At 46.1% G+C, this 27,294-nt stretch overlaps 1 protein-coding gene across 7 annotated transcripts in view; it reads right to left on the minus strand.

Moving 5' to 3' along the window:
• GFRA1 (GDNF family receptor alpha 1) overlaps positions 1 to 27,294 on the minus strand; it is a 209,759-nt gene that overhangs the window by 181,244 nt on the left and 1,221 nt on the right. For 5 of the 7 annotated variants that reach the window (XM_063670307.1, XM_063670306.1, XM_063670304.1 and 2 more), the window contains 3 exons: positions 26,456 to 26,740; positions 25,288 to 25,581; positions 23,961 to 24,044 (listed from right to left, as the gene is read on the minus strand). In XM_063670307.1, coding sequence (XP_063526377.1) covers positions 23,961 to 24,044; positions 25,288 to 25,581; positions 26,456 to 26,573 — 496 coding nt within the window. In that variant the 5' untranslated portion in view covers positions 26,574 to 26,740. Of the gene's footprint in view, positions 1 to 23,960; positions 24,045 to 25,287; positions 25,582 to 26,455; positions 26,741 to 27,025; positions 27,284 to 27,294 lie in introns of those variants that run through there. The other 2 variants (XM_054436188.2, XM_054436186.2) reach the window with 2 other exon arrangements.

A 27,294-nucleotide genomic window follows, 5' to 3' on the forward strand; every position in this document is an offset into this window, starting at 1 on the left:
CCCAACTGAGTTGAAAAGTTAGGTCCACACAAAAAACAGAATGCAAATGTTTATAGCTTTATTCATAATAAAACGGACAACAGCCAAAACTGGAAAGAAGACATCCTTCAGTAAGTGAATGGATAAACAAAGTGTGGTCCATCCATACAATGGAACACAATTATTCAGCAGTTGAAAAAAGTGAACTATCAAGCCACAAAAAGACAGAGAAACCTTAAGTGCATATTATTAGATGAAAGGAACCAGTCCGTAGGGTTCTGTGATTCCAACCATAGCACATTCCGGAAAAACAAAACTATGAAGACAGTAAAAAGATCAGTGGCTGCCAGAGGCTTAGGAGAAGAGGAGGGATAAACAGGGGAAGCCCAGGAGGTTTTAGGGCAGTGACACTCTCCTGTGTGATACTGTAATGGTGGATACATGGCACTGTACATTTGTCAAAACTCATAGAACTGTTTAACATAAAGAGGGAACACTACTGTAAACTATGAACTTTGGTTAATGATAATGTATCAATGACTCATTAATTGTAACTAATGTACCACACTAAAGAGACATGTTAATAATAGGAGGAACTGGGCATGTTGGTTCACGTCTGTAATCCCAGCACTTTGGGAGGCCGATCACCTGAGGTCAGGAGTTCGAGACCAGCCTGGCCAACGCAGTGAAATCCTGTCTCTACTAAAAATACAAAAAACTAGCCAGGCATGGTGGTGGGCACCTGTAATCCCAGCTACTCAGGAGGCTGAGGCAGGAGAATCGCTTGAACCCGGGAGGCAGAGGTTGCAGTGAGATGAGGTTGCACCATTGCACTCCAGCCTGGGCAACAAGAGCAAGACTCCATCTCTAAATAAAAATAAATAAATGGAGAAACTGTTGGGTCAGAGGGTATATGAGAACACTGAGTACTATCTGCTCAATTTTTCTGTAGATTTAAAACTGTTCTAAAGAACACAGGCTAGTAATTAGAAAAAAATGAGAAAGAAAAGAAAAAAGACAGTGATTACTCTCCCTGTACACTGAATGGACTATTAAAAGATACGCATCAGCAAAAAGGACACTCAACACAGAGGCATAAGCAAAGAAACAGGTTAATAAAATAGTAAATTAAAAGCAAAATAGCAATTAGTAAATTAAAAGATGACTGCTTAAAAGCAAAAGTGAATTTTGAAGGATTTCAAAAAAAGATGAAAATGCATATCCCCTTATATGGTATGTGAATTATATCTCAATAAAGCTGTTAGCAAAAAAAAAAATAAAAAGTGCATGCCTCATAACCCAGTAGCCCTATTTCTAATTATCAATTTCCTCGATATGCACAGAGAAACCAGAATAAAAACAGCAGTATTATTTGTAATTTCAAAAACAAGGAATCCCCATCAAGAGTGGAATATTGTTCGTGGAAGTGTATATGGTAAAAGATAAAATGAGGATAGCACGAACAACAGCTCTGCAGAGGCAAAGATGTTCAGATTTACAAAAAGTATTTCAATGTGTCCAAAATGGAACTCTAAGTCTACACCCCTGTATGCAAAAATAGTTCTTGTCCCCGACCCCTGCCCCATCTCAGAAAATGGCACTGTCATTCACCCAGGTAAATGACAACATCAAAATTCCTAGAAGCCATCCCTGGTTTCTCTCCTTCTCTCTCTCCCTGTCCTCAATTCATCAGTATGACCTGTGGGTCCCTTGAATCTAACTGCTTCTCATCACCAACCCAAGTGTAAGCCCCTATCAGTTCTGGAGCTGATGCTGCAACAGATTTCTTTTGCTGTTTCTCCTCTTGCCTATTTTACAGTTAAGAGATTCTTCTAAAACACAAGTGAGATCATGACATCGTCTTCTTCAAAACCCCCCGTCCTTCAAAGAGCTTCTCATTAGTTTTGGAACAAACCCCAGAGTCCTTATCCCGTGGTCTCTAAGGCCCTGCGGCCATGTTCTGGGGCCCCTGGCTGGCTCTCCCAGCCCTCACTCACTGGGGTGCATTTCCACTGCTCAGCTTGCTCCTTGGACTCACCAGCCTCTTCCCACCTCTGAGGCTGGGCACTGACTGGTCCCTCCATGTCAAAGCCTCTTTCTGAGACTTCACAAGCTTGGGACCTTCATTTCACTGTATCAAATGTCTCAGCAGAGAAGACCTCCTCTATCTAAAATAGTACCCACTCCTATCACTCTCTACCCCCTACCCTCCTCCTATTTACCTTCATTATATATTCATGTATCGTCTGCCCTGCTCTAGACAGAATGCAGCCTCCCTGAGGGTGAAGGCTTTTAATGGCTGGTTCCCCATCGTATCTCCAATATACTCAGCCCACAGAAGGCACTCTGAAAATACTTGTGGAATGAATCACTTATGCCATGATACTTTAAGTAGACTTCAACTTTCTGTGTAATAGTTTCTTTTTTAAAATGATATGGTTTTAAAAGGCAAATGGTTACATTGGTTCATTCTGGGTGGTGGGTACACAGGAGTTTGCTGTCCTCTTGACTTTTTGGGTATTTGACATGAGACCACAATTCCCTGCCAACTGGGGAGCCGACTGTGTGTTCCACAGGCTGAATCCAACCAGATCTGTGGCCCTGAACTTCTTCCAGAATGTGGCCTGGGTGTGGCAAGGGCAAAAGGTGAGAGCAAGGGAGCAGCCTCAGAGCTGGAGATCACAGGCTCATGGGGCTTTGCCTGCCACTTGCTATGAGGTTGAGCCAAGTCTCATAGAGGCCTGCACCCACTAGACCTGGGCTGCACCTCCACCATGCCAGGCTCAGTGCAATCAGGTGGGAAATGGAGCGCTGTTCCTTTCCCTGAAGCCCTACAGGGCATGAAGGGGATGCTCAGGGAGGAGAAGCAGCTGATCTCCAGACAACTTCAAATCTCCAACAGGCCCCACAACGAGTCACAACTCACCTTCTGCACTTTCACTAGAAGGTCCCTCAAGCTTCTTCCAGTTCCAAAGTGCTAGGGCTCATTGTTTCTAATTATCTTGAATTCATTCTCTTCCCACAGTTGAAGGAAAATCAAAACAACCGAAAGTGACTTGCTTTAGAACTGTGGGGTTTGCAAAGCACTTTGTTATGTGTCAACTCCTGTAGGCCTGCAACAAGTCCATAACCCCAGTTCACAGTTGAGAAAACTGAGGCTGTTGGGGCGGTTAAAGGGCTGGCCTAAGAGCATGGGGTCTGTTTGAAAAGCAGTGAATTAAATCTCTAGCATACCAGCACTAACGCTCCAGGGGCCTCTTTTCCCCAGATGGGTGTAGTTGGTCCTTCTCAAATGTGACAATGACGACAGTGGGCTGAGAAAACCATGCACACCCTGCAATTCCTGCCACGGTGAATTCCAAGATTTAGGCATCCAGGCTGAGTCTGCAGGCCAGCTCCAGGGCTGCCACATGGCCTCATCCTTCCCCCAGTTCCTAACCAGCTAAAGATGACATGTCCAGTCTCATCTCACACTGGCCACTCCGGCCCGCCCCTTCACCCCACACAACCTTGGCCTTTCCTTTGCTGGAACATTCTTCCCACCCTAAGCCTCATCACCGGTGCTCAGAGCATCACCTGTTTCTCTTTGGGATCACTTTTTACACTTGGATTTTCTATGTATTTGTGTCTCTCGCCTCTGCTAGACCATAAGCTCCATGGGGGAGGGGCCAATCTGACTTTGGTCACCATTCTACAGCCAACTACTGAGTCCAGGATGGTGTATATGAGGCTGTGAGGCCTGCAATTGCTTGGGTCCATTACTGAACACAAGAGACGAGTGTGGCGCTGTTGGGAGGTCCCACCCTGTTGGCACTGCAGATGTCGCCCCCAACACAAACAGTGCATCCAAGAACTGGAGGTCCAGGAGGCATGGTCCTGGTAACAGCAATTTGCCAGGATCCTGTCCTACTTCTGGCCTTCTGATACGTCCTAAGTGCTGACAAATTTTATCATCCAAGTCTGCTTGAGATGAGTTTTCTGTCCTTCATGAAAGAAAGGCTCCTGACAGATGCACCTCCCTGGCAAGACTGTAGGCTCCCTCATGTCATGACCCGTACACCTCTGCCCTGCTTCAGCTAAGTGCTGGGCACCAAACAGCTATTTAGTAAGCATCTTCTACCTACCTAGCTCTCACTTACTATGCATTTCTTCATTCATTCATTTACTCAACAAATGTCTACTCAGCACCTACTACAAAGTTTTCTTGGGAAAACTACCCAAGTGCAGAGAATTGAACAAGCCAGATGGGGTCCTTGCTTGTACACAACCTAACATTAGAGAAACAGACACACAACACAAGTAAATCTACAAAATAGCTGAGGACAGTGGTAGGGTCTGTGCAGATAATGAAACAGGAAATGTAATAAAGAATGAACGAGGAGGGAGTGATATTTAGCGAAGTGGTCTTCTTTTTATGGAAGACCTCTGGTTGAAAATGACAAAGAGGAGCCAGCTAAGTGAAGATCATAGAGAACATTCCAGATGATGGGGGAAGGCGAGAGCAAAGGCTTCGAGGCAGAACAAGAGAGATGTGTGTGCTAGGGAGGAGAAAGGCAGAGTGTCTTCAGATCTATGACCCATCATGGGAAATGGGGCTCGATGAGGCCAGAAAAGTGGACAAGGACCTGATTCTTTAAGAATTTCTCTTGACGACAGTACAGATGTGTGCAGGGGTTGAACCTTCGTCTCCTGGGGTGTCGCCATTCTTCAGGCCTGTCCTACGTGGACACTACATATGTCAACTAAGGAGAGAGGACCCAGGGTGCTAAGTCCCCACTCTAGCCCCATTTTGTCTCCTAGCACAGCCCTCAACCATTCTGGTCTTTAATTCTGTTACCATCCATCAAGTAAGGACTTGACGACGAACTTGGTGATCACAAAAGACTCTTTCAACAACAGGATTCTATAATTATCTTCCTTGTGTTATCTTTTTAAAAGAATGAGATAAATTGATACAAAGCGTGAGCCCAGCACTAGAGGAGTGCTATCATTTAAGGATTACATTTTCAAAGCGTACATCTTAAGTGCAACAGGGCAAAGCTGGCCCCTCCAACTCACACTTGAGCACAAAGTCTCTGGTTCAGACGGCTGTTTTGCTCATGTCTCAGAATTCTAGGATAGTGAAACGCAGCCACAGATACTTTTCTGGGTACAGTTCATGAGTCTCACCACCCAAAAAGCAGGTGCCATGGATTTGAAGCTTCCTGGTGTCCTCAGGACCCCTGGCCATAGCTCCCTCCTGAGCCCTGGTGGTGGCCAGGTCCCATTGCTGGCCCCCTGCACAGAGCAGCAGAAGGAGATAATCACTGGTAAAAAGCGACCAGGCTCCCACCTTACTAGCTCCACTGTTTCTGGGGAATGCACCAGGCTTGGCCCACCTGGGGTCCTTGGAGCTCTGCCACAATGCTCTTCAGCAGGTGCTCAGAATGGCCAGTTCCCCCTTGTCATTTAGGTCCCAGCTCAAAGTCACCTCCTCAGAGAGGCGCATTCTGACTTCCACGTGTAAAAGGGTCCCCCTCTCCCCTCTGTTCCCTTCTCTATCATATTGGTCAGTTTTCTTCTTCAGAGTACTGACTGCTATCAAAACACGTGCATTTTAATTCATATGACTCCTCTACTAGACTATAAGTTTCATGAGTTCATCCTGTCCGTGCCAATGTCTCTAGGACCCTAAGCACAATGTCCAGCCCACAAAAGTTGGCTCAGTAGACATTTGTCGATGGACTAAAGAAGTCATCCAAAGAATCTTGACAAAGCTCCGAAGAGCACATGGCAGGTCAGAGCCAGAAAGTTCCTGGGGAAATCATCCACCATAGCACAGCAGTTTTCACCCAAGACAGCACATCTGGGTTTAAGGGTGGGGGTGGATGTCTCAGAATATCATACACCTCCCCCACGAGACACTGATGCACAAAATGTGTGAGGTTGCCAGGTTAGAACCACTGGTATGGTCCAAACACTCTGCTTTGCCAGAGAGGAACAGAAGGGTCTAGCAAAAAACGTATAATGGGCCATTCAGAGACTCTAACTCAGGTGTCTCACGCATACAAAGAATATCTCAAGTCCAATGCCAGCCTTCCAGGAGTTTAAACACTTCAGCCAGTAGAGTTCCTTTACTCCTGGGAGCTGGTGGGGAGGCAAATCTGTCAATTCCACCATCCCAGGCTCAGTTTCAAGAGGAGAAGCAGGTGAAATGGTGCCAGGCCCACAATCAGGGCTTACCAAGCAAAACACGCCACAGTCACCTGGATGGGCGGAGGACGTACACGTCTGAAAAGGGGCTGGGAATGCAGTCATGAGGCTGAGCAAGGGCAGAGGAGCAGAAATGGGCAGGAGGGCGGGCAAAGGAGGCTTTGTCGTCATTCCATGTTGTAAAACCCAGTTTAGAGGACACAGACGACAATAGGCCTTTTTTTTTTTTTACAATTACCAAATATAAAACCTTGAGTATAAATTTTCTATTTTAGGGTTTTCTAAACAACATTTGACTTTGTGAGTGTTTTACATCTAGGGTAAATATTTGCCGGGCGTTTCCGGCCCACGTCAGAGTTCTTATCTAAAAACCTGTTTTGCTCTGCTCTTAATAGGAAAATTCTACATTCAACGCAGGGTACTCACTCTGCCTAGGAACTCACAAGTATTCACCTTGTTGCAGTCTCCAAGGCTCGCCCACAATACGAGCAGCAAGCCGGATCTTCATGAGAGCCATTTCTGAGAGGCTGTTTCTATCTACCTCGACTGCACTTTCTCTTAATGAAGTTACCCTTCACGTGGTAGGAACAGGTAGGAACTTAACGAAGTTACCCTTCACGTGGTAGGAACAGGGCACGTGGAGGAACAGGTCAATTGCTGCCCTCACGCTCAGGTGCATCTGCCTCAGCTCCGCCAGGCTGCGAGACAGTGTGGGAAAATGTAGTAACCCTAAGGCAAGGCTGCAGGTGATACCAAGTGAGGTATACAGCTGGCATCTACTGCATGGTGGGGCTGCTTTGTCTTACAGGCAAGCCAGGCTATCAGTGGTCATGCATCTCAGGGTGGCAATTGCAAATGTACTGAGCAGTCTCCAGAGAGCAGCCACGAAGTCAGAAACGCACCCTCACCACTTCCGCCCTGGAAAGCTGGAAGGACCAGCACACGGACTACCTGCCCTTCCCAGGTGCAGTGCAATGTCTCGAGGCCAGTAAACAGATTCTTGTCTTCAACTAAGAACTTCTATCACTGTGACTGGGTGATAGGCTTCAACACGCTGTCTCATAACACAGATCCAGTCCTTACAATGACACGGCACAGCAGATACTGTCTACATTTTACAAATCAGGAAACTGAGGCTTAAAGGTATTAAACAACCTGCCTAAGTTATGAAAGGATGAAGTCAGGATGCAAACTTAGTCTGACTCCAAATCTACATCCTTTCTACTAGAGCACTGCTCCCCCACCGCCAATATAAAAATATCTCCCTAAGGTTCTAATGCGCCTCTTCCTCAGTCCAAAAGATTAAAAGAGAAGGCAAGTTCAATACAGACCATGTTTGAGTTATGGCCAGGATATCTAGATGGGACTACCCAGCACGCAGCTGGATGGACCTACTCTAAAGGAGGGCTTCACAAAAATCAGAGTTCATCCACCAATTCCCCGGGGGCCTTTGCCACATAGGAAATACCAGAGCAAGAGATGCCACAGGAACTTCAGAACTGGAGGTCATGGGTACCTAAGTGGAAGCACAGAGCGCCAGGATCCCTGGAGGGCTCTGCAGTGAGTCCAGCCAGCCACGGCAGGCACCAGACAGAAACCAGGGTCAAGACCAGTTACGATGGCTCATGCCTGTAAACCCAGCACTTTAGGAAGCCAAGATGGGTGGATCATTTGCAGTCAGGAGTTCAAAACTAGCCTGACCAACATGGTGAAACCCTATCTCTACTAAAAATACAAAAATTAGCCAGGTGTCGGGGTGCATGCCTGTAGTCCCAGCTACTCGGGAGGCTGAGACAGAAGAATCGCGTGAATCTGGGAGGCTGAAGTTGCAGTGAGCCAAGATTGCACCACTGCACTGCAGCCTGGGTGAGAGAGTGAGACTCTCTCTCACAAGGGGGAAAAAAAAGAAAGAAAGAAACTAGGGTCAAGGACAGGGAGGCATCCAGGAAAACTTCTGGCCAAGTCCAGGGCCTTCTTCCTAAGCCTCTCTAAAATAAAAAACATGTAATTTTTTTTTCTGTTCAAATACGAACAGTGCTTAAAACAGAGGTAGCTGAGGATCCATCTTGCATCTAGCTACTTTTGTTCTTGACAATCAAAAAGGCAACAAGGCGGGTAGCATGCAAAGGACTAGGCCTTTGCCGCTGGACAAACTTGGCTCGAATTCAGGATTTGCCACCAACTAGCTATGTGGCCTTAGGCAGGTCACTGGACTTCTCTGAGTTTTGGTTTCCTCTTATGCAAAATGTGAATAATGCCCCTCATGCACACTCAAGGCTACACTCAGGCTTTTATGAAGAGTAAATGAAATACCCTGTGAGAGCGGGTGCAATGGCTCATGCCTGTAATCCCAGTACTTTGTGAGGCCGAGGCAGGCAGATCACCTGAGGTCAAGAGTTTGAGACCAGCCTGGCCAAAATGGTGAAACCCCGTCTCTACTAAAAATAAAAAAAAATTAGCTAGGTGTGGTGGCAGGTGCCTGTAATTCCAGCTACTCAGGAGGCTGAGGTAGGATAATTTCGTGAACCTGGGAGGCAGAGGCTGCAGTGAGCCAAGATCGTGCCACTGCATTCCAGCCTGAGCAACAAAGAGAGCCTCTGTCAAAAAAAAAAAAAAGAAAGAAAGAAAGAAAGAAAAGAAAAGAAAGAAATAGCCTATGAAAGCATCTCCTGGTTAGGCATGGTGGCTTATGCCTATAATCCCAACACTTTGAGAGCCAAGGCAGGAGGACTGCTTGAAACAGAAGTTCGAGACCATCCTAAGCAACATAGTGAGACCCTGACTTTATTTAAAAAAAAAAAAGAAAAAGAAAAAAAGAAAGAAAGAAAGCATCTCCTACCCTACTGATGGGAGGCCAGCAGACATTTCACAATTAATGTTCTTTGACAACTGCCTTTTGGCAACCAGAGCCAGCTTTCACTCTGACCTCAGGGCTGGGACTTGAGTCAGAGGCATCCCAAAAAATGCTCCTGGGAACCAGTACAGCTAAATATCTTCAAGCCTAAAGTGGACGTCCACGGACATCTTGATCCTTGCTGGCAATGCCTATTTTCCTAAAGAGGAACCTTGTCACAGGAAGAATATCTGAGGGCCAGATCCTCAGAAAACCGCCACATGACCAACCAGCCAGTATTCAAAAAAACAGCTGCCACCAAACCCCAAAGGAAGTCATTTCCAGGCAATGCCCTTCCACAAGAGGATTCTAGACAGATCTCAAAGCCAGACAAAGAAGACTGAGATAAATGTGTGGTGCTCAAGAATTCTGACCCTCACCTGACCCCATGCACAAGATAGTTGCAGTAAGTTCACTTTCTCTACATACTGACAAAGCCACCAACAGCTGTGGAATGTCAAAAACAAGGCTGCCTGGGTCTAAAGTTACCCCCCCTCCACCATGAGAGGAAAGAAAACACATTTCTGGGCTTCGACTTCTTTATATTTTGCTTATGAGGAACAAATGTCGACAAGATACAGGATACGCTGCTCTGTTTGCCACCAAAATGCATGGAACATAATTTTATGTGAAGCTGCACCCGCTTAATTGTGATGCATTAAGTATTATGTTCATTGTTTCTGAAACTGAGTAGAAATGAATAATTTATTTCAGACAAAGGAAACTCTTGAATATGAAATGCCTCATCTTTTAAAATTATAATTTGGAAAGCAAGAAGGAAAAAATACCCATAGCCAGTGAACCTTATACTGCTAATAGAAAACAATGCTTCAACTGTTTCTACTTTGTTTGCAAACATTGCATTTTTTTAAACATTCTTGAGAATCATCAGAAAGAAAAAAAACACTAGGTTTCCACCATGTTCACATCCACTCAACACAGGACTGGCATATTCAGTATTAATTTTCTGTGCTGGCTGAGTACACGCCCTTTCCTTTTCCACTGATGTGTTAGCTCACCTGGAATCCACTCCCCACATCCCCGCATTCCAGTCTCTGCCATCCCCTTCCAGAACTTTCCTTTCTGCATCCTAGTTCTCTTCCTCTCTCCTTCTCCCCTTCTTTACATGGCATTGCACTCTGCACTTTCTGGCTCACCACCATCTCCCCAGCAGCTAGCACATTCCCTGGCACACAGTAAGTTTGCAAAAAACCTGAGTTACTGCTTAAGTGTAGAGTAGAAAATCAATGTTTTGGACGGACTGGTAATTGTAATTTCGGGTATGGCTATTGGTGTTTCTTTTCTTTTCAGAGCAGAAGAGATCTGCATGCACTCAAATCATCTACTATTCCTGTTTCATGCTAATGTATTGAGGGAGGAGGAGAAAGGGAGTGAGAATGCATAGGAAAAGAAGGCGCTGGCAGTCATCCACCCACCCACCCCTGTTTCCTGCACAGCTCAGGAGGGCCAAAAACAAATGAAACATTCCCTAAGTGTTACTTCTAGCAACCCTATGAACTGGATACTATTATTAGCCCCATTTACACATCCAGGACCTAGAACATTGTAACTAACTATTTACCTGTGGTCCCACAGCTACTAAGTGCTGGAACATGGAATTCAAACCCGAGTGTGCTTAACTCCAAGGCTTTTGCTCCTTGCCACCGTGCTATTCTGCAGCACACATATTTTTGGGGATCACCATGACCTCATCCCCTGCCCCTCCCCGTTGCCAGCCCTATCTCTGGGATGAATGCAGAGGGTTCACCCGGTAGGTCCTGCCCTAGGAACATGTTGCCCTTCCTCCCAGGGATCACCAGCAGCTAAAAAGGGCAGCACCACCTCTTCCCACCCCAGCCCCATTGATGTCATAAAAACAATGTCATAACACAGCATGGGCGCAGGGTAGGACACACAGAGAGGGTTCAGTAGCTTCTTAGGAGCCAGCTCTGTGAGCTGCATAGGCACTCCCAGCCCTCCTTCCCTTCCTCCCCATCCTCTCCCCTCAAGCAGGTGCTCCCTGGGGTGAGTGGGCACTGCTTTCAATGAACACAACTCCCTTCATTTAGAACACTTGAGTTTTCGTTGAGACATTCTCTTGAGAAATGTTCTGAATCGAGTTGAGAATTTGGCACAGAAAACAGCTAGGCGAGGCAGAAGACTGGGGAGTCAGAGGAAGAAAACAGTAAATACAAAATAAATGAATAAACAGGCCCATACCTCAAGTCCTCCAAACGGGTGCTACCCAGCACGGTTCCAGAGGTCCAAGAAAGGCTGGACAGCACTATCCCTCCCAGGCAGAAGGACAACACTGCCTAGGGAGCCAGGCACCCACACCTGAGCCACTGCTCCCAAGTGAGAGAGCAGAAGTCCACCCTGAGCCCAGGACAAAGCGCAGTGCTGGGGTTGGGGCTGGGACCCTGCAGAAAGGCAGATGGGAGCCATCCTATCAGGGACCCATACTGTGCACATCCCCACTGTCCACCAGGGGAGGCCTCCTAACACCAGCCATGCCACTCAGCATCCACAGGGTCCCAATGAACCGTTGTCAGAGACCACCTTTCTCCTACCACAAGCCAAAATGCCTCCTAGCAGCCAAGCCCTTTCAGGATGACCCAGCTTCCTGGGTTGATTCCTGCTGGTCCCTGTCTGCTCTGCTGTCTTTCTGCTTACCTGTACCCCCCTACCCTGCCCCCACCACACCTTCCCAGGACCACCCAGGGAGACACAGCCAGCCTGCCTCAGAGACTCCTGCTCCTCTGTCCTCCCTGCCCTCGGCACCTAAATGGTGGGCTCCGTGCACTGGCCTTTGCCTTCCGAGCTTGTGCATGCTTTCTCCTCAAGAAGGTGCAACTGGAAGGGAGGAGTTTGAACTTGACCCGCACTTGCTCTTGCTCCATTTCCACCTGGAGCTGAGGCTAATAGCACAGGGCTCCTGGCCTCATTTTTTGTTTTCCCAGAAGGTACCTTCTACGATGAGGGGTTACTCACCCACAGCAGGTCTTATGTCCTTCTCTGGTCGAGAAGCATCCAGAGCCCCTGTGTGTGCTTTTATGACACAAAACTATATTAAGTTGAACTGTCTGAAATTGTTGCTATTCTACCATGTTGACCTACTAAAATGGCAATTTCATGCGATTCAATCTAAAAATTTCAGCAATGCTGAGACAAATTAGCCATCTTCCTTTCCCATTTTTGATGACAAAGGCCAAGCCCCTGAGTGTGACAAACCTGCCTCTCTGCTCAGTTCTTCTCACACCACTCCTCATACCTGCTGCTCTAGCCGTGGCAAACCCTGGACACACTGTGCCTTTGCCCAGGCTGTTGCCTCTGCCTGGAATGCTCTCCCCAGTCAGCTCTACTCACCAAACTCCTATCTATTCCACAAAAGCCAGCTTAAAAGTCCCCTTCTGCAAGCCTTCTCTGACCCGCAACACCATCCAGTCCGTTATTCCCACCATAGGGCCGTATGTGAGCTTTCTACAGGGTTCTACTCATTCATCATAATTTATCTTGTTTATGTCTATCTCTAAAGCAAAAAGGGAAATGCTTAGAGGACAATTCCTATTTACCTCTGAATCATCTGAGCCTCCTACTGTGCTCATAGTAAGTTCTTAATAAATATCTGATGAATGAATTTGGCAGAAATGACATTCTATCATACTAAAAAACTGAAAACTGATAGAGACTATAAAAACTTACCTCTTCTTCTCTTCATTCTAAAATAAGTATAAATATATGTAACATATATAATATTAATAAAATAATATATTATATATTGTATTAATAAAATAAATATAAAATTAATAAAATAATATATAATGTATATATGTAATATATGTAACATATATAATGTAATGTTATATATATATTATATGCATCATATACCCACATATATATCACTCAGTAAAAAATATCTAATAATCCTTTATGCAGTTCGTGCACTTCACTTTCGTGGGATATTTTCTTGGGCTATTTCTCCTATGCATGTTATATACGTGCAAATGGGTGCTACTGCGTGAGTTCTGAAGCCAGGCTTCCTGGATGAGAATGCTGGCTATACCACTTCTTAAGTGTGTGCCCTCAAGACAAGTTTCTCACTTGAGCCCCAGTTCCCTTATCCACCAACCAAGTGGGGCTAAGAGTACCTCTACTGAACAAGGCTTAAGCAAGTTATGACACATAAAACACCTAGCTTGCTGCAATTCACAGCTGCTGTAATTATCATTTTTACTTCTCTTTAAGTATCATGTGGAATGCAACCATTTCGAATTGGGAGTATGTTCAGCCTGATCACTTCTTTTCCCATTCAAATGCCACTTGCCATTCCCAAGCTTAGAAGAATATATATAAGTGGTTCCATTGAGAACTCTCTGGAATTCAGGGATCTCCTGGTATCTTATTCATCAAGTGTTTTATTCAAAACGCGTAGTAACAGGAATCAATGAAACATTTCATAAACATGGGCTTTAAGAAACCTGCTGGCCTTTTCCTACAAAGAATGCAATCAATACTTATTTTCATACATTATTAACTGTACACAAACGATCATGTGCAAAGGACAACAGAAATCACAACTGGCATGGTGTTTCTTACACAGTTCACAGGGACCTAGAGGAAAGTGGTACCAGCATGGTGGAAGACAAATGAATAGCACATTAGGTCATCTTAAAGTGGGACTAAACTATGTATTCCTTTTTTTTTTTTTTTTTTTTACCACTGTGTAATGCTATTTATACGACAACATGACAAAAAATGGCCCTAGGCATTCTGCTCCACTTTAGAAGCCTTCCACCTCACACTGAAGTGAAAAAATATACAATCCAGAAATTGCTTCTTTGGTTAATATTTCTGCAGTTCCGCAGGAATGGTTTTAATAGCACGCGTGTTCTGGATTTTGGTTGACAATTAAGAACCCATCAGACTGCAGGCCCAAATATTAAAATAATAGGTACTGGTGTATATTGCAACTTTAAAGGCCTTTTGTCAAACAGTGTTTTAGGGTGGAAGAACAAAGAGAAAGCTGGGAATTAAAGAGGGAGAAAAGGGAGTAGATAGCTCCTTCTAAATAAAGGATCCTCGTCTGTGCTTAAAATTTCATCACCTAACAGTAGAAACAGCACAGGTTTTGGAGTCACAGGAACAAGAAGTGAATCTGAACTCTTCCAGGTATCAGCTGTGTGGCCTTAAGAAAGTTACTCAACCTCTCCGATCCCAGCTTTTCTCCTCAGAAATGAGAGGGCACAATACGTACCTTTTAGCATGGTGGGGGACCAGAAGAACGTAAGTCTGTGAAAAGGCAGCTTAGTGCAGGACACACGGCAGGGGAAGGGGACACAGGGTAGGGGCTTCCCCAGCAGGACTCCTCTTTGCTCACTCACCTCCCCTTTAAAGAGACTGAGGATTCAATGAGGAGAATACACAGTTCTGGGATAGGCAGAGTTCCAAAGGGAACTGCAGTTTGACCAAAAATAGGCCACTTGACCAAATGATTAAAAGTCTGTCATATGCTAATGCGTGGATGGGGCGGACCCTTGGCTAATTTAGTACGAGTAAATTGCAATTGATTTTCGAAGAAATTGCTTGTTCTCTTGCCTTTCCTCAGCTGTGTCACACTCGCACACACAGCTGCCTTTGTCACAGCCAGGACCAACTGAAACACGTGTCAAGGAAGATCTTTTTGGGGCAAAATATTTTATCATATCCACACTTAACATACTCTATAAAAATATGCACATGTGAGCAGGCAGATATACAAATGTATGTATGCCTATGTGTCTGTATACGTGTTTATAAAGATGTTTTTGAGAGCTTGTATTTAGAAACAATTCTGCCACCATAGCTGCATACTTCTATACGTTTTGCAAATCCTCCTGTGGCTGGAGAGCCATCCTGAGTCATTTTTATTTTTACAACAGCCTACTATTTGAAGAAAGATCGTAAAAGAGTACACCCCTAAAATCTCTCCATATACCCCACAGCCCTGTCTACGTAAATCCTGGATATGAAAAGAAAATGGTTAAAAGATTACAGAAGATAAAAAATCATAATAATAAAGGTTAACAATAGCTGCTTTCACCCCTAGTTTCTGATATGGCGATAGACCCTCTTAGAACATTAATTAGAATGGAAAGAGAGATGAAAGAAATGCCCAGGAGACATAATAAATTAGCCTCTTATGCAAATTACCCATTCATTTTCATCACTGACCCAGCTAGTTGAGTCTTTAAATTACAGGAAGTGGTTAGCTCCTTTAACAAAAAACTCTGAATGAAAGATTATCTTTAAAAAAAATCTGAGGGCTGAGAGGGCTTAACGCAACAAATAATTTCTCACTTTTCCTTACAGACAACCCTGAAGGGTGCCAAGAAATATGAAAATTAACATTCCAGCCACTAGTTCTTGTTGCCAGAGACCTATTAATTAACCCTTGTTCCAAAACAATGAACAACTACCTCCTTAACTAAAGTCAATGGCTGTGGCTCTCATGCTAAAAGAAACAAAGAAAATAAAGTGTAGTATCCTAAGGGGGGAGCACAGATTTGAACAGGTGAAAGACAACTGAACTGAGGTGGGGAAATGCCAAGATATGGAGAGTTTCAAATACCCACTTACAGGCAAACACATACCTAATTTTACTTGTCATCACTGTCCTAGACAATTTATGTTGCATTGTCCTATCAATTTATGGAATTCTGCTTTCTTATCAGTCAAATAAGGGGACGGGACTAGAATGACCTCCAAAGATCCTACTGCATCTACAGATCCAGTGGTTTTATTTATCCGTTTGTGAAACAACGCCGCACTTCCGATCATTTAATTTCTTGAAATATAATCTTGTAGCATGTATTTGTCTACTGAGCTCACTCCTGGCTTCATTTTCTCTTTCCTACTCTCATTTTCTCTTTTCCCCTGTTTTCTGCATTTACTTATTTTCTTTTGTACTTTATCTTCTTCCATGTATTCAAATAAGATGCCTTAAATACATTCTAGTTCAAAGTAAGGTATACATTGAATAAATCATACTTTATAAAAGTTATGAACATGAAAGACATATGCCAAGATCACAAGTTTCGCTGGCATGAATAAAATGCTAGAAAGAAAAATAGTTCCAGAATAACTAACTGAATAACTACACAAGATTCAATATACGGGCCCTTCAAAAAGGAAGGAAAATATTAAAAGTCACGGTAAAAACAGCAATTACTTTTGCACCAACCTAGTATGTTAAAGATCACTCTAGGCCACTGACCTCAAATTACAAAAGGAGCAGATGACTCTCAGGATCTGCAGACACTGGCCCAAGGTCGCCCAGCTAGTTAGGGGTAAATGATGCTAGAAGCAGAACACAGATCTCCTGACTCCTGGATCCATACTCTTTTACCAAACAAGCCCCAATTTGATACCTCCTCTTAAGAATTTGCTACTGCGTCCCAGAGAACAAAAAACAAAAAGGACATCCCTTGGAAAGAACAAGCTTCGACAGCAGAAAAATCAAGAGATGGCAAAAAGAAATACTTCAGAGGACTAAGAAGGAATGAGGACAGACATATTGGCTATAAATAATTTGCACCTTGTAACAATCTTCAGTTCGTGCAATTACCTGTCACTCACTGATGTTTTATCTCCCTTCTTCTGGTAACCTACAGTAACTCTATGCAAAATATTTAACTGTCTGTACCTTCACAGCCTTCACTGGAACATTTGGGTCTTTGCCACAAGTGTACAGATACTAGCATGTCCTGTGTTCATGGACCTTCTTGAGGTTGACATTTAATCTAAATAATAAAATCTTACCTTTAGGAAGTCGTTAGTGAGACAGAAAGACATAGGTTTTTCAGATCATCAAGCAGGTAATCAGAGAGTAGATGTAGATTATGACACCATTTTTGTAAAAAACATGTATGTATACATGTATGTACATACACATCTATGCATATTTACATATATAGGAAAAATTGGAAAAGGCTCCTATTAGCATGTTTACAGCAGTTATTTTGGGGTGGTAGGACGCTGGGTGATTGAAATTTCTTTTCCTTTTTTACCTGTTTGCAATTTCCTATTGTTCTACAATAAAAATGGATTGCTGAGGGGCAGGAGAGGGAGAGAATAAAAACCAAAAGTAGTGGTCTGTGAAAGTGAAATGTAAGTGTACTTAGCAGAGCCTTTGCAGATGGAAGCATCTCCTAGGTTTAAGGCATGCCCTTCTCAGGGAGCAGTAATTCTTGCCGCTATGAGGGGTACTGGAAAGATTTATGGGGAGAGGTTAGAGGAATAGGAATCAGCCAAGCTTGGAAGGGAAGGCTGATCACAAGAATCCTTAAGCACAGGAAAAGCTCCCACCCCAGGTGATCACCAGCTGCAACCAACTCACTTCTGACCACAGACCATAAGGACAGGGATCCAAGGGAAAAGGACAGACTCAGTGCAGGAATAAGGAAGACCTTCCCTACAGGGTAGCTAAGCCTCAGGCCGGGTGATTAAGAGACAGGACTTTGCTCTAGGGCCTTTTGGATAGAGGATAGATTTTTAATTGCTTGTCCAAGGTAGTTTATAAGCAGTCTTCCTGAAGGCTCAGGTTTGCTACCCTTTGCAAGACATAGAATCATCATTCTCTGATGGGGCAATGTGGTCTGCTGAAAAGAGTCCCAGTCTTGAGTCAGGACCAAGCCAACATCGCCTTAGTGTAGCTTTAAAAAGGACTGAGATTTATTGAGGACCAAGTATGTTTCAGGCACTATACTGGATATTTTACATATAACATCTTTAATCCAAAAGAACCTATACAGTAGGCATTATCATCATCCCATTTTACACCCATGGAACCTGAGGCACAGTGAGCTCAAGATAAGGTGAGTGGCAGAGCTGGGATTCATTCACCCAGGTTGGTGGAACTCCAGAGCATGTGTTCTTTCTCCCAGCACCAGCAGGTGCAAAGGTATGGAGGGATGAAGCTGCCTAGAGTGCTGGTAGAACGGCAGCTGCTCAACCTGTCTTGTCTATGATACATGGTGGCTGGGGCGAGATCAAAAGCCAGTTAGTAAAAGAGTGAAGGAAGACTGAAGCCAGAGTGTTCCTGGAAGTCACCAGGGTGCACAAGACCTGGGAATGAGGAGGTCAGGTTGGACTGGGAGAAGCTAGGGAAGTCAGTTGGAAAGCCCATGCAGAGTTCAAGTGAGAGATAAGACAGTTATATCCATGATGTGGAAAGAGGGGAGCAATTCAAAAGACAGCAGGTAATTTCAGCAGGACTTGGTGATGGGTCAGCCTGAAGGGGTGAAGACAGTGGAAGGGACGGAGATGACTCCACAGCTTATAGTGCAGATCACTAGGAAGACAATAATGCTATTAAATAAAACTGGAGATACAGGAAGAGAGCGTGTAAGAAGCAAAGGAGAGATGATGAGATCCATTCTGGACATGCTAAGTTTGAGTTAACTGAGACACCGCCAGATGGAGTCGTCCAGGACTCAGCTGGAAATGCTGGTTTAGCGCTCAAGAGAGGCTGCAGTAGGAAGGAAGGCTCTGAGTCATCAATGTAAGTGGTGGCTGAGGTCTCCAGAATGAATGAGGCTGGTCCAGAGAGTATGCAGACAGAAAGGAGCCAACCCTGGCTCCCCCTACACCAGTGCCATGACCTGGCAATGGTCCCCAAGCCCACCCTCAAGCATTGTGACTCTGTCCAATCCCCTCCCCTCTCTGAGCTTCAAGTCTATAAAAACAGAGTGCTGGACTAGATCTCTAGGGACCCTTCTTCTCTAACATTCAACCACTCGTGATTGACAGAATGCCGGCTCAGGATCAAGAAGGATGCTTGGTGCTGAGTTGACACCCGGCATAAGAAGCAAGTCTCCGACTTTCCAGTGGGAAAAACAGACACATAAATAAGTCCTCTCGATATGCTATGATTAATGGCTACCATAACGGCAAGAGCACGATGGAGCATGAGGGAGCCCTAAGTAGAATTGCCTGTTTGGGGGGATTCCAGCAAAGGCCTTCAGAGGCGAAATTTGATCTTGGTCTTAAAGAACTGATAGAAGTTTTCTAAGTAAAGGCAAGGCCATGTGCAAAGGCACAAGAAAGTGAATGCACTTGAAATACTTGGGGAATTGTTTGGCTCAGTGAGCTTGAGTGGAGAGGGGGTGTGGGGCTTCAAGATGGAGAGCAGGGCCTTCACTGGCCCACTAAGGAGTTTACCATATGCCAGAGTAAATAACAGGAAACGAATGGGGGTTCTCAAATATAGGAACACCAGGATTAGAGAGCTGAGTGCAAGAAAAGGACCACCACGATCCCTAATAGCTGGTATTTACAACGCTTTCTCTCACCATGACCTGACAAGAAAGCAGGTGATGTTACAGGGCTCTTCTCCAACATGTAGACTTTGTGATAACTTTTTAAAAAATAATGACTTAAATATGATGGTGCATTTGAACAGAAATGCTAAACATGGCTAATTATTCACAGAATCACTCAGAAAAAAAGAGGCAAGACTCAAAAGAGAGTTTAGGTACATCTCATCCTGGAGCAAACCACTTCTAATTACTTGGGAACGAATCTGAAGATCCTAAGGCTTCCTGGAAAGGTCAAAGCCACTTCTAGCACTTGGTAGGAAGATGATGGGCGCCAGAAGCTGAGACTTTTTCTTCCAGCAAATCAGGATGTTCAAAACCTAACATTACTCTTTCCCTACCATCTATCCACTTGATTCTTGCATGCAATATCATCAACTGTGATTGTATTTTAAGGAAGGCGTGGCATCTCCTGACTTCTCTACAAAAATCTAGTCTCCCAATCAATAGTTTTAAACCTTGCTGCCAAAAAGGTGCTTCTGTCCTCCCTCTGTTCCCCATCCTCGGGCTTTTCTTAGCACTCACTGTATTTTCAAAATTTCTCACTGCTTTGCTCTCCCACTCCAGAGAGCCCAAAAAAAAATTGCCAACAGGTTCATCATCCTTTCAAATCGCTATTTACTTCTGTGTCTCGAACTTTTCTGAGGAGGAAAAGCAGGGGCAGAACAGAGGTATAAGAGCAGAGAGCTTGGCTGGGAGAGATGCAGATGCTAAACAGTGCATTGTGCATGGTGGCTTCTGCCTCTGAGCCTCTGAGCGCCCACACAGCTCTGCCCTCTGGGATCCTAGGACACTTCTGTGTTCCTGCCTCTCCTCCAACATCCTCTTGTGCCGGCTCACTTTTTCCTGTGTGTCCTCCCGCTCACTTCATGTTCCAGGCCCCTAAAACCCACACTAGCCTCACCCCACAGGAAACATACCCCCTCAAGCCCTTAATCGTGCCCCAGGGGCCAAAGGCTTCCGCTGTCAGGTTTCTGGAAAGCAGCCCTCCACCCTCCCTCTGCAATTCTCTCCTGACTTGGCTACTTGGTTTCCCTTCTGCATTTCAAGCTTGAAAACAGGACGGTTTTTAGATTCCACCTCATTTTTGTTCTCCTTCTTGTTCCCAACGGGCCACTGATAATACCTCAGCAAGGCCTTTTATGTGGTTAGCAAGCAAACAATGGCTAAAATGACTGTGGGTTTTAGGAATCCAAGGAAAATGGAAACACAAGAATGTCAAACATGTCTTGTTCCTTGGGAGGATTCAGCTCACCCTTAGTATATGTGGATAAACATGCTCTTCATGTTGGGCAGAGAAATCCAAATATGGAAACTCTGATTGCTACCATATCTGTGAAAAGCAGAGACACTGTTGTCCTGGCTTCCTCAGATAAATTTTCAAGACAGAAGAGATGTTCTAGAAAGCTCAGATTCAAACTGTGAAAAGCAACATTTATCATCCTGTTCCTCCACCCTTTTCCATCCTATAAAGGCCAAACTGGATAATATGCATTATTCAATGACTTAAAGCCTCTCAAGGTTCCATTTGGCTTTACTATCCCACTTAAGGAACACAGTCACTGTCAGAGGTCAAAGCTCATTAGTGCTGGAACCTAAAGCCAATGCCCTTGAGATAGAAAATGGAGCTCTAGACAAGGCCTTTCTGGCTCTGGCTAATTCATTATGATTTCTGGGTTCTAGGCAGGACAGGGCTCACAAATTCCAGATCATACTTGCTATGAAAAGAAACCTGGCCTGCGAATGGGATCCAAGGAATGCATAAGTGAAACTTGGCCCATGCAGAAGAATGTCCAATACTCATAAATTCAGACAAACCAGTGGTATCTGAGAATGACCATGCCTCCTTAACAGTTGAAATGATTGCAAGGGTAGAGAAGGTGATGTAAGAGAACTGTGGAAGAATTCTAGAGATGAGCCCAACCTTTTTTCAGATCCATGGACTGTAACGATTAGAGATTATTTACTCCAATTGCCTCATTATACAAATGAAAGAGCAACTCTGAGAGGGAAAATGAGTGTAAAAAAACTCCATTGCTAGCCGGTGTAGTGGCACACCTGTAGTCCCAGCTACTCGGGAGACTAAGATAGGAGGATCGCTTGAGCCCAGGAGTCTGGGGCAACAGTAACCTGTGATCAGGCCACTGCACTCTAGCCTGGGCAACAGATCAAGACCCTGTCTCTAAAAAGAAAAGTTTTTAAAAAAATAATAAAAACCCCATTGCAGCCAGGCATGGTGGCTTACACCTGTAATCCCAGCACTTTGGGAAGCTGAGGTGGGCGGATCTCTTGAGGTCAGGTGTTCAAGACCAGCCTGGCCAACATGGTGACATGTATTTCTCTACCAAACATACAAAAGTTATCTAGGCGTGGTGGCAGGTGCATGTAATCCCAGCTACTCGGGAGGCTGAGGCAGGAGAATCACTGAACACAGGAGGCAAAGGCAGCACTGCGCCGAGATCATGCCACTGCACTCCAGCCTGGGCCCTGGGTGGCACAGCAAGACTTCGTCTCAAACAAACAAACAAACAAACAAAAACCATTGCTCATAGAAATTCTGAAATTAAAACCCAACGGCCCTTCTTCCTTGCCTGCTTTCTCACTATCAATGACCATGGAGAGGTTCATACCCTTCCAGGCAATAGTACAAAGACTGAGGAGTCCACAGGGCAGACAGTAGGTAACAGGCATTGTCCCTCAAAAGCAGGATGAAGGTCAGGTTTGCCTCTGGCACTCCACTGGCAACACCCCATCCCAGTTTCTACAGATCCGCTCCCAGGAGAGCTTAGGTGGTCACATACGTTTGTCTGTACATCTCTCCACTGCTTAAACCACTGTCCTGGCTGGATCAAAGGGACAGAAAGCACTACTAGTGACATGGAGTGGAAATTATTGGCATTACTCAGAGAAACATTTGAATTCCTCTTATACTAAACTCGTATCCTTATATCTTATGCCAAAACAGTCTGACAGACACACACACACACACACACAAACATACACACACACACACACACACTTTTCCTCTGAAGGAAAAGACAGAATAATGTAGAGAAATGCTTCTCAAGCTTCATGTGCATATGAAGCAGGCAGCCCAGGGATCTTGTTAAAATGTGTATTCTGATTCAGTAGTTAAAATGAGATCCTGTATTTCTAACGAATTCCCTGGCAATGTCAATGATGCCGGTATAAGAACCACACTCTGAGTAGCAAAGGGTAGACGTTACAAAAGCTTAGAATCAAACAAATTTGAGTTTCAATTCTGGTTCTACCATTTAAGACTTTCGTGATTTGGGGCTGTTTCCCTAACTTCACTGTGCCTCAATTTAATCATCTATAAAATGGAAATAATAATACCTAAGAAGCACTTGATTATTACATAAGTTAATGATGTAACACTGCTAACACATTGCTTGGCAAATAACATGACTTAATAAATGTCAGTTCCTGGCTATCTCTAAGATTCATGAAGGCAAGGTGATGACTGGCTCACTGCCCAAACCACAATAGCTAGAACATAGTAGGTGCTCAATGGATGTTTGGTGAATGGATGAATGCATGTATAATACACCCAAATAAAATATCAGTATTTATACACTCCCTTGATTCTGTGGCTTTTCAACAAAAAAACGCAAAACATTTAGAACACCAAGACACTCTCACCAGTTACAAACCATAATCTCATAGAATCAAATTCAACATTACCCATCACGTTTAACCACTGAGAGACATATAATTTGTGGTGGCTATATATACTTGAGAAAATGTCTAAACTGTAAATAAATAAAGACAACATTAGTCTGGAATCTGTATGTCATAAAGATAAATTACTGCCTTGCTTATTTATGGGCTGTCTGAATGCAGATGCTACAAAAAACTTAATTCTAAAACTAAGTTCATTTCCAAACCACACATAGAACTGCAAAGAGAGACAAAACAAACCATGGGAAGTGAGACTACATTTAAAAGGGCCGTTGGGGCAGGAGTACATTCTCTCATAAATGCACACACTTGCTCAGGAAAAAATAGAAGCAAAAGAATTGTTAACAAATGGCAGAGCTTAATCTTTTAAATCAAAGGCAGACAAGTGAATTCATCCCAAATTTTTCAACAATCTCAGATTATCTTCTGGCCTCTTGTAAAGTAAGTGGCATAATCTGAAAAGATCCCATTTCCAGGGAGGCACTATGTAAGGTATGCAGCAAGAAGAGAATACGATTGCCACCTACAGACAGAAATGGCACTCCCTTTGCAAGAGATGGCCAATCATATTTTAATGTGGAAAAAAAAAAAAAAAAACCAAGTCACCTCCCTCGAACCTCTTCCAAACCACCATACCACATTACTTCATTTAGAATTACTTTCAAGTCATACAATCATCTCTAGGCATTATGCCTCTTCATTATCATCATCCTATTTCTAATTTCCCAGAAACACTGTGCCATTCAACTATCTACTTATACGCTCTTTGAGAGCCAAAGAGAACGCAAGCCAACAAATTCAAGCACACAAATGCATCAGCGTGGAAGTAGAAATCTGCTTACCTGATATGAAGGGGACCACCCGGAATATATCTGACAATCTGCTGTTAACTGGTTCATATGGGGAATCCTCCAGCAGATCGTTTCCTAAAAACAACAGAAAGATTGGGCTCAGATCAGAAAAACAGATATATTTCAAGCAGGTTTTTGCTGCTGAATCTGAATTCTAATTATGTTATGATTGTGTAACAAAAAGACGCTGAAACTTTGAAAGATTTCAAATGCATCTCTTTCGCTATGGTTATTTCTTTTCATTCCCCTGCTTTTGTTGTCCTTGTTCTCCCCAGAGTGCCATGAAAATATTGGAGAACAACCCAGCCCGATCTTGCCAGAAAACTCTCCCACTCTTTGCAAAGGAACAGAAATCAGAGAGGAAAGAGCCGGTGACGTCACGAGCCCTGCTTGCCTCCAGGAGCCAATGGAAGAAAGGTGACCCAGGAAAGACCCTTATTTCTGCTTGCTCCCAAAACCTGGCATACGGTTGGAAAGCAGGTACCATGACTATTAAACAGCCCACCTCTGAAACAGGTTTTCATTAATAGACTCTGGAGGAAGTGACCGCTGACAGGTCAAATCTGTATAATACAAATTACAGTGTGAGTCTCAGTCGAGAATGAACACACAAGATGTTTGTGTTAGGTTTACAAACATGAGCCCCCTCTGGCTTACGAGGACCAAAACACTCCCAATGGACTGGATGGTTGTGACAAGTGGATCTTTCTCTCCCTGAGCTACTTCTGTGATAACCAAGGTTGAACCACACCAGCTGGTTCAAGACTCAGCTAATCTAAGATGACAAATGGTTTTTCACACATCTGCCTTTGATCACGTTTGGTGGGGAGGGCGAAGATAGACTGGATTCTCCTGGACCTTTTACAATACTTCATCTTACATCAGAGCAGGTTAAAGGGAACAAGACAGGAAGAAAGTCCAGACCAGATGCAGGGCAAGCCTTCCTATTATTATTGCGAGGCCAGCGAAAGCCCCAGGCTGGCTCTCCTTGGAAAGAAGTTGTGGGTTCCTTGGGGCCCGGCCTTTTAGTGGGATCCTCCTCCCATACTCCGACCAGGTTTCAGAGAGGTCAGCGGGGTCCCGGGGGTGGCCCTCCCCCCAGCCCCCGACCTCCTCATGGGTTTTCCAACAACCAGGCCCAACAATGCTGGTCAGCCCAGCAAACACCAGCTGCCGTTGTCCCTGGGGGCCAATGAAAGGTCCTCACTCTGCAGCTGGGGAGAAGTGAGTGGAGGATGAGATCAGCTGGCCTGGGGACGAAGGGCCCGCCTGCCTTCGGGGAGGGACACGGGGTGAGGTGGGGAGGTTCCACGCGTACCCTGCAGGCTCTGGTACATGCTCCAGTAAATGCGCAGGCAGTTCTTCTCCTTCTTCATACCCCGCTTGCAGCGGCAGTTGTAGAGCGACTTCTGCTTCAGGGCCTCCATGGCGCTGCGGCACTCATCCTTGGCCTCCAGGCCGGATGCCAGGCTGAAGTTGGTCTCCTTGCCCGCCACGCACTGCCTTAGCGTGCGGTACTTGGTGCTGCAGCTCTGCTCCTTTAGACACTGATCACTGGCTTTCACGCAATCCAGGCGGTCTCCGCCGCTCACTTCGGCCGACAGGAGCAAGTCTGCGGGGCAGAGGGGAGGGAGCCTGAGTGCGGCGGGCGGGAACCCCGGCCGCCCCTGCTCCGGGCGAGGGCGCGCGCCTGGGTCAGGGATGCTTGATCAGCCTTCGGGGGCGCCCTGCTCTGGGAGCGGGTCCACCTCTCGACCATCCGGGAGTCCATTTTCCCGCCCCCTGGAACTCCAGCTCCTCTCCCCTCCTCCCGGGCCCGCAAGGAAGGGTGGCGCAGGCTCAGCCCGCCGGCTTCAAGGGTTTGCCCCCAGAGCCTGCGCTGCCCACCGCGCACGTCGGCCCTCCGCCCCGGGACATCCTGGCCTGAGCAACGACCCGGGCTCCCGGGCCACCCCCGGCTCCAGCCACCCGCTCCGCCCGGCTGAAACCCAGGCGTTTTCCGAGGAGAAGTGCGGCGCGGACTGGGCACCGGGCGCGCGCTGGGCGCGGGGCAGGCTAGCCGTGGTCAGCGGTCCGCCGGGCGGAGAGCGCCCAGAAGCTACTCGGGAAAAACTTTTCTCTTCCAAGTTTGCTCTCCCGGCCCCAATGCTCCCCAACTCCACCTGCCCGCCGCGGCTCCGCGAGCTCCCAGAGACTCTCTGTGGGTGCAGGGCCCTGGGCTGGAGGGCTCCTTAGTCCCCCGCCAAGCTGGGTCATTAAAAACCACAGGAAATCAAAACCAAGCCCGAAAAGCTTCGGGCAGCACCGCGCCGCCACCGCCTCCCTAACCCGGGGATTCGCGATCCCATTCCCCAAAACGAAACTTCTTCCTTCCACATCCACCACACCCGCGCCCAAATTTTGGCGCGGAGGGCGGGGTGGGCTGCTGCAAGCGACCCTAGGAAAGACTCAGCGGGTAAGAAAGCCCGCGGCGGGCCTCGACTTACCCAAGAGCGGCAGCGCGAAGTACAGGGTCGCCAGGAACATGGTGCCGGCGCGGGGCTGGTCCCCGCCCCCCAAAAAAATCCCGAGCCGCCGCTGGGTCTTGCCGAGGGAGCTCAGCATGCAGCGATCCCCGGACAGCTGTGCTGCTCTGGCCGCCCAAAGTTCAGCTCCATCCAGTGAAAGAGGAAACTCCGGGTCTGGCAGCCGCCACCGCCGCCGGCGACTCAGCTCCGGGATGGCGAGGGCGGGAGGCGGTTCCGCTTTTAGGGGTTCAGGTCCGACCCAACCTGGAAGGGAGGGCGCGCTTTGAGATGAGAGCGGAGAGCGCCGGAGACTCCCCCCACAGAACCCTCTCCCCTCCCCCGTTCCCGCCTTTGGGGAATTTCCAACGCCGGGGTGAGGACCCACCCCCACCCAGGTCGGGGTGCATGTGAGTGTATTCCAGGGGCCGCTGACACGGGGATGGGGATGAGGGCTGGAGAGGTCTGAAGAGGGTTCCTAAAGTCCAAGGGGGTGTCTGTCGGGTTCAACCCGAGACGCTGAACGCAAGCAAATAAATAAATAAACGGTACTTTCCGAGCGCCGCGAGCGGAGCCTGCAGCTGCCTGGAGTCCGAGCCCTCGGTGGCGGCGGCGGTAGCTCCCTAGCCAGCCCTGGCGCCGAAAGAGCCCCTTCTCCCGGGAAGTTGGCCTCCCCCTCCTCGCGTCAGCCAGCGAGCTCGCTCAGCCGCCGGCCCTCCCCACTCCGATCGCCAATCCCTAGCCCCTGTCGCCGCCCTCCTTCTCCCCGGAACTCGTCTCCCTCCAGAGGCCGCCAAGCCAGGGGGAACTGAGGTCCCGGC

The sequence above is a fragment of the Pongo pygmaeus genome, chromosome 8, assembly GCF_028885625.2.
Source record: "Pongo pygmaeus isolate AG05252 chromosome 8, NHGRI_mPonPyg2-v2.0_pri, whole genome shotgun sequence".
In the NCBI taxonomy this organism is placed as follows: domain Eukaryota; kingdom Metazoa; phylum Chordata; class Mammalia; order Primates; family Hominidae; genus Pongo; species Pongo pygmaeus.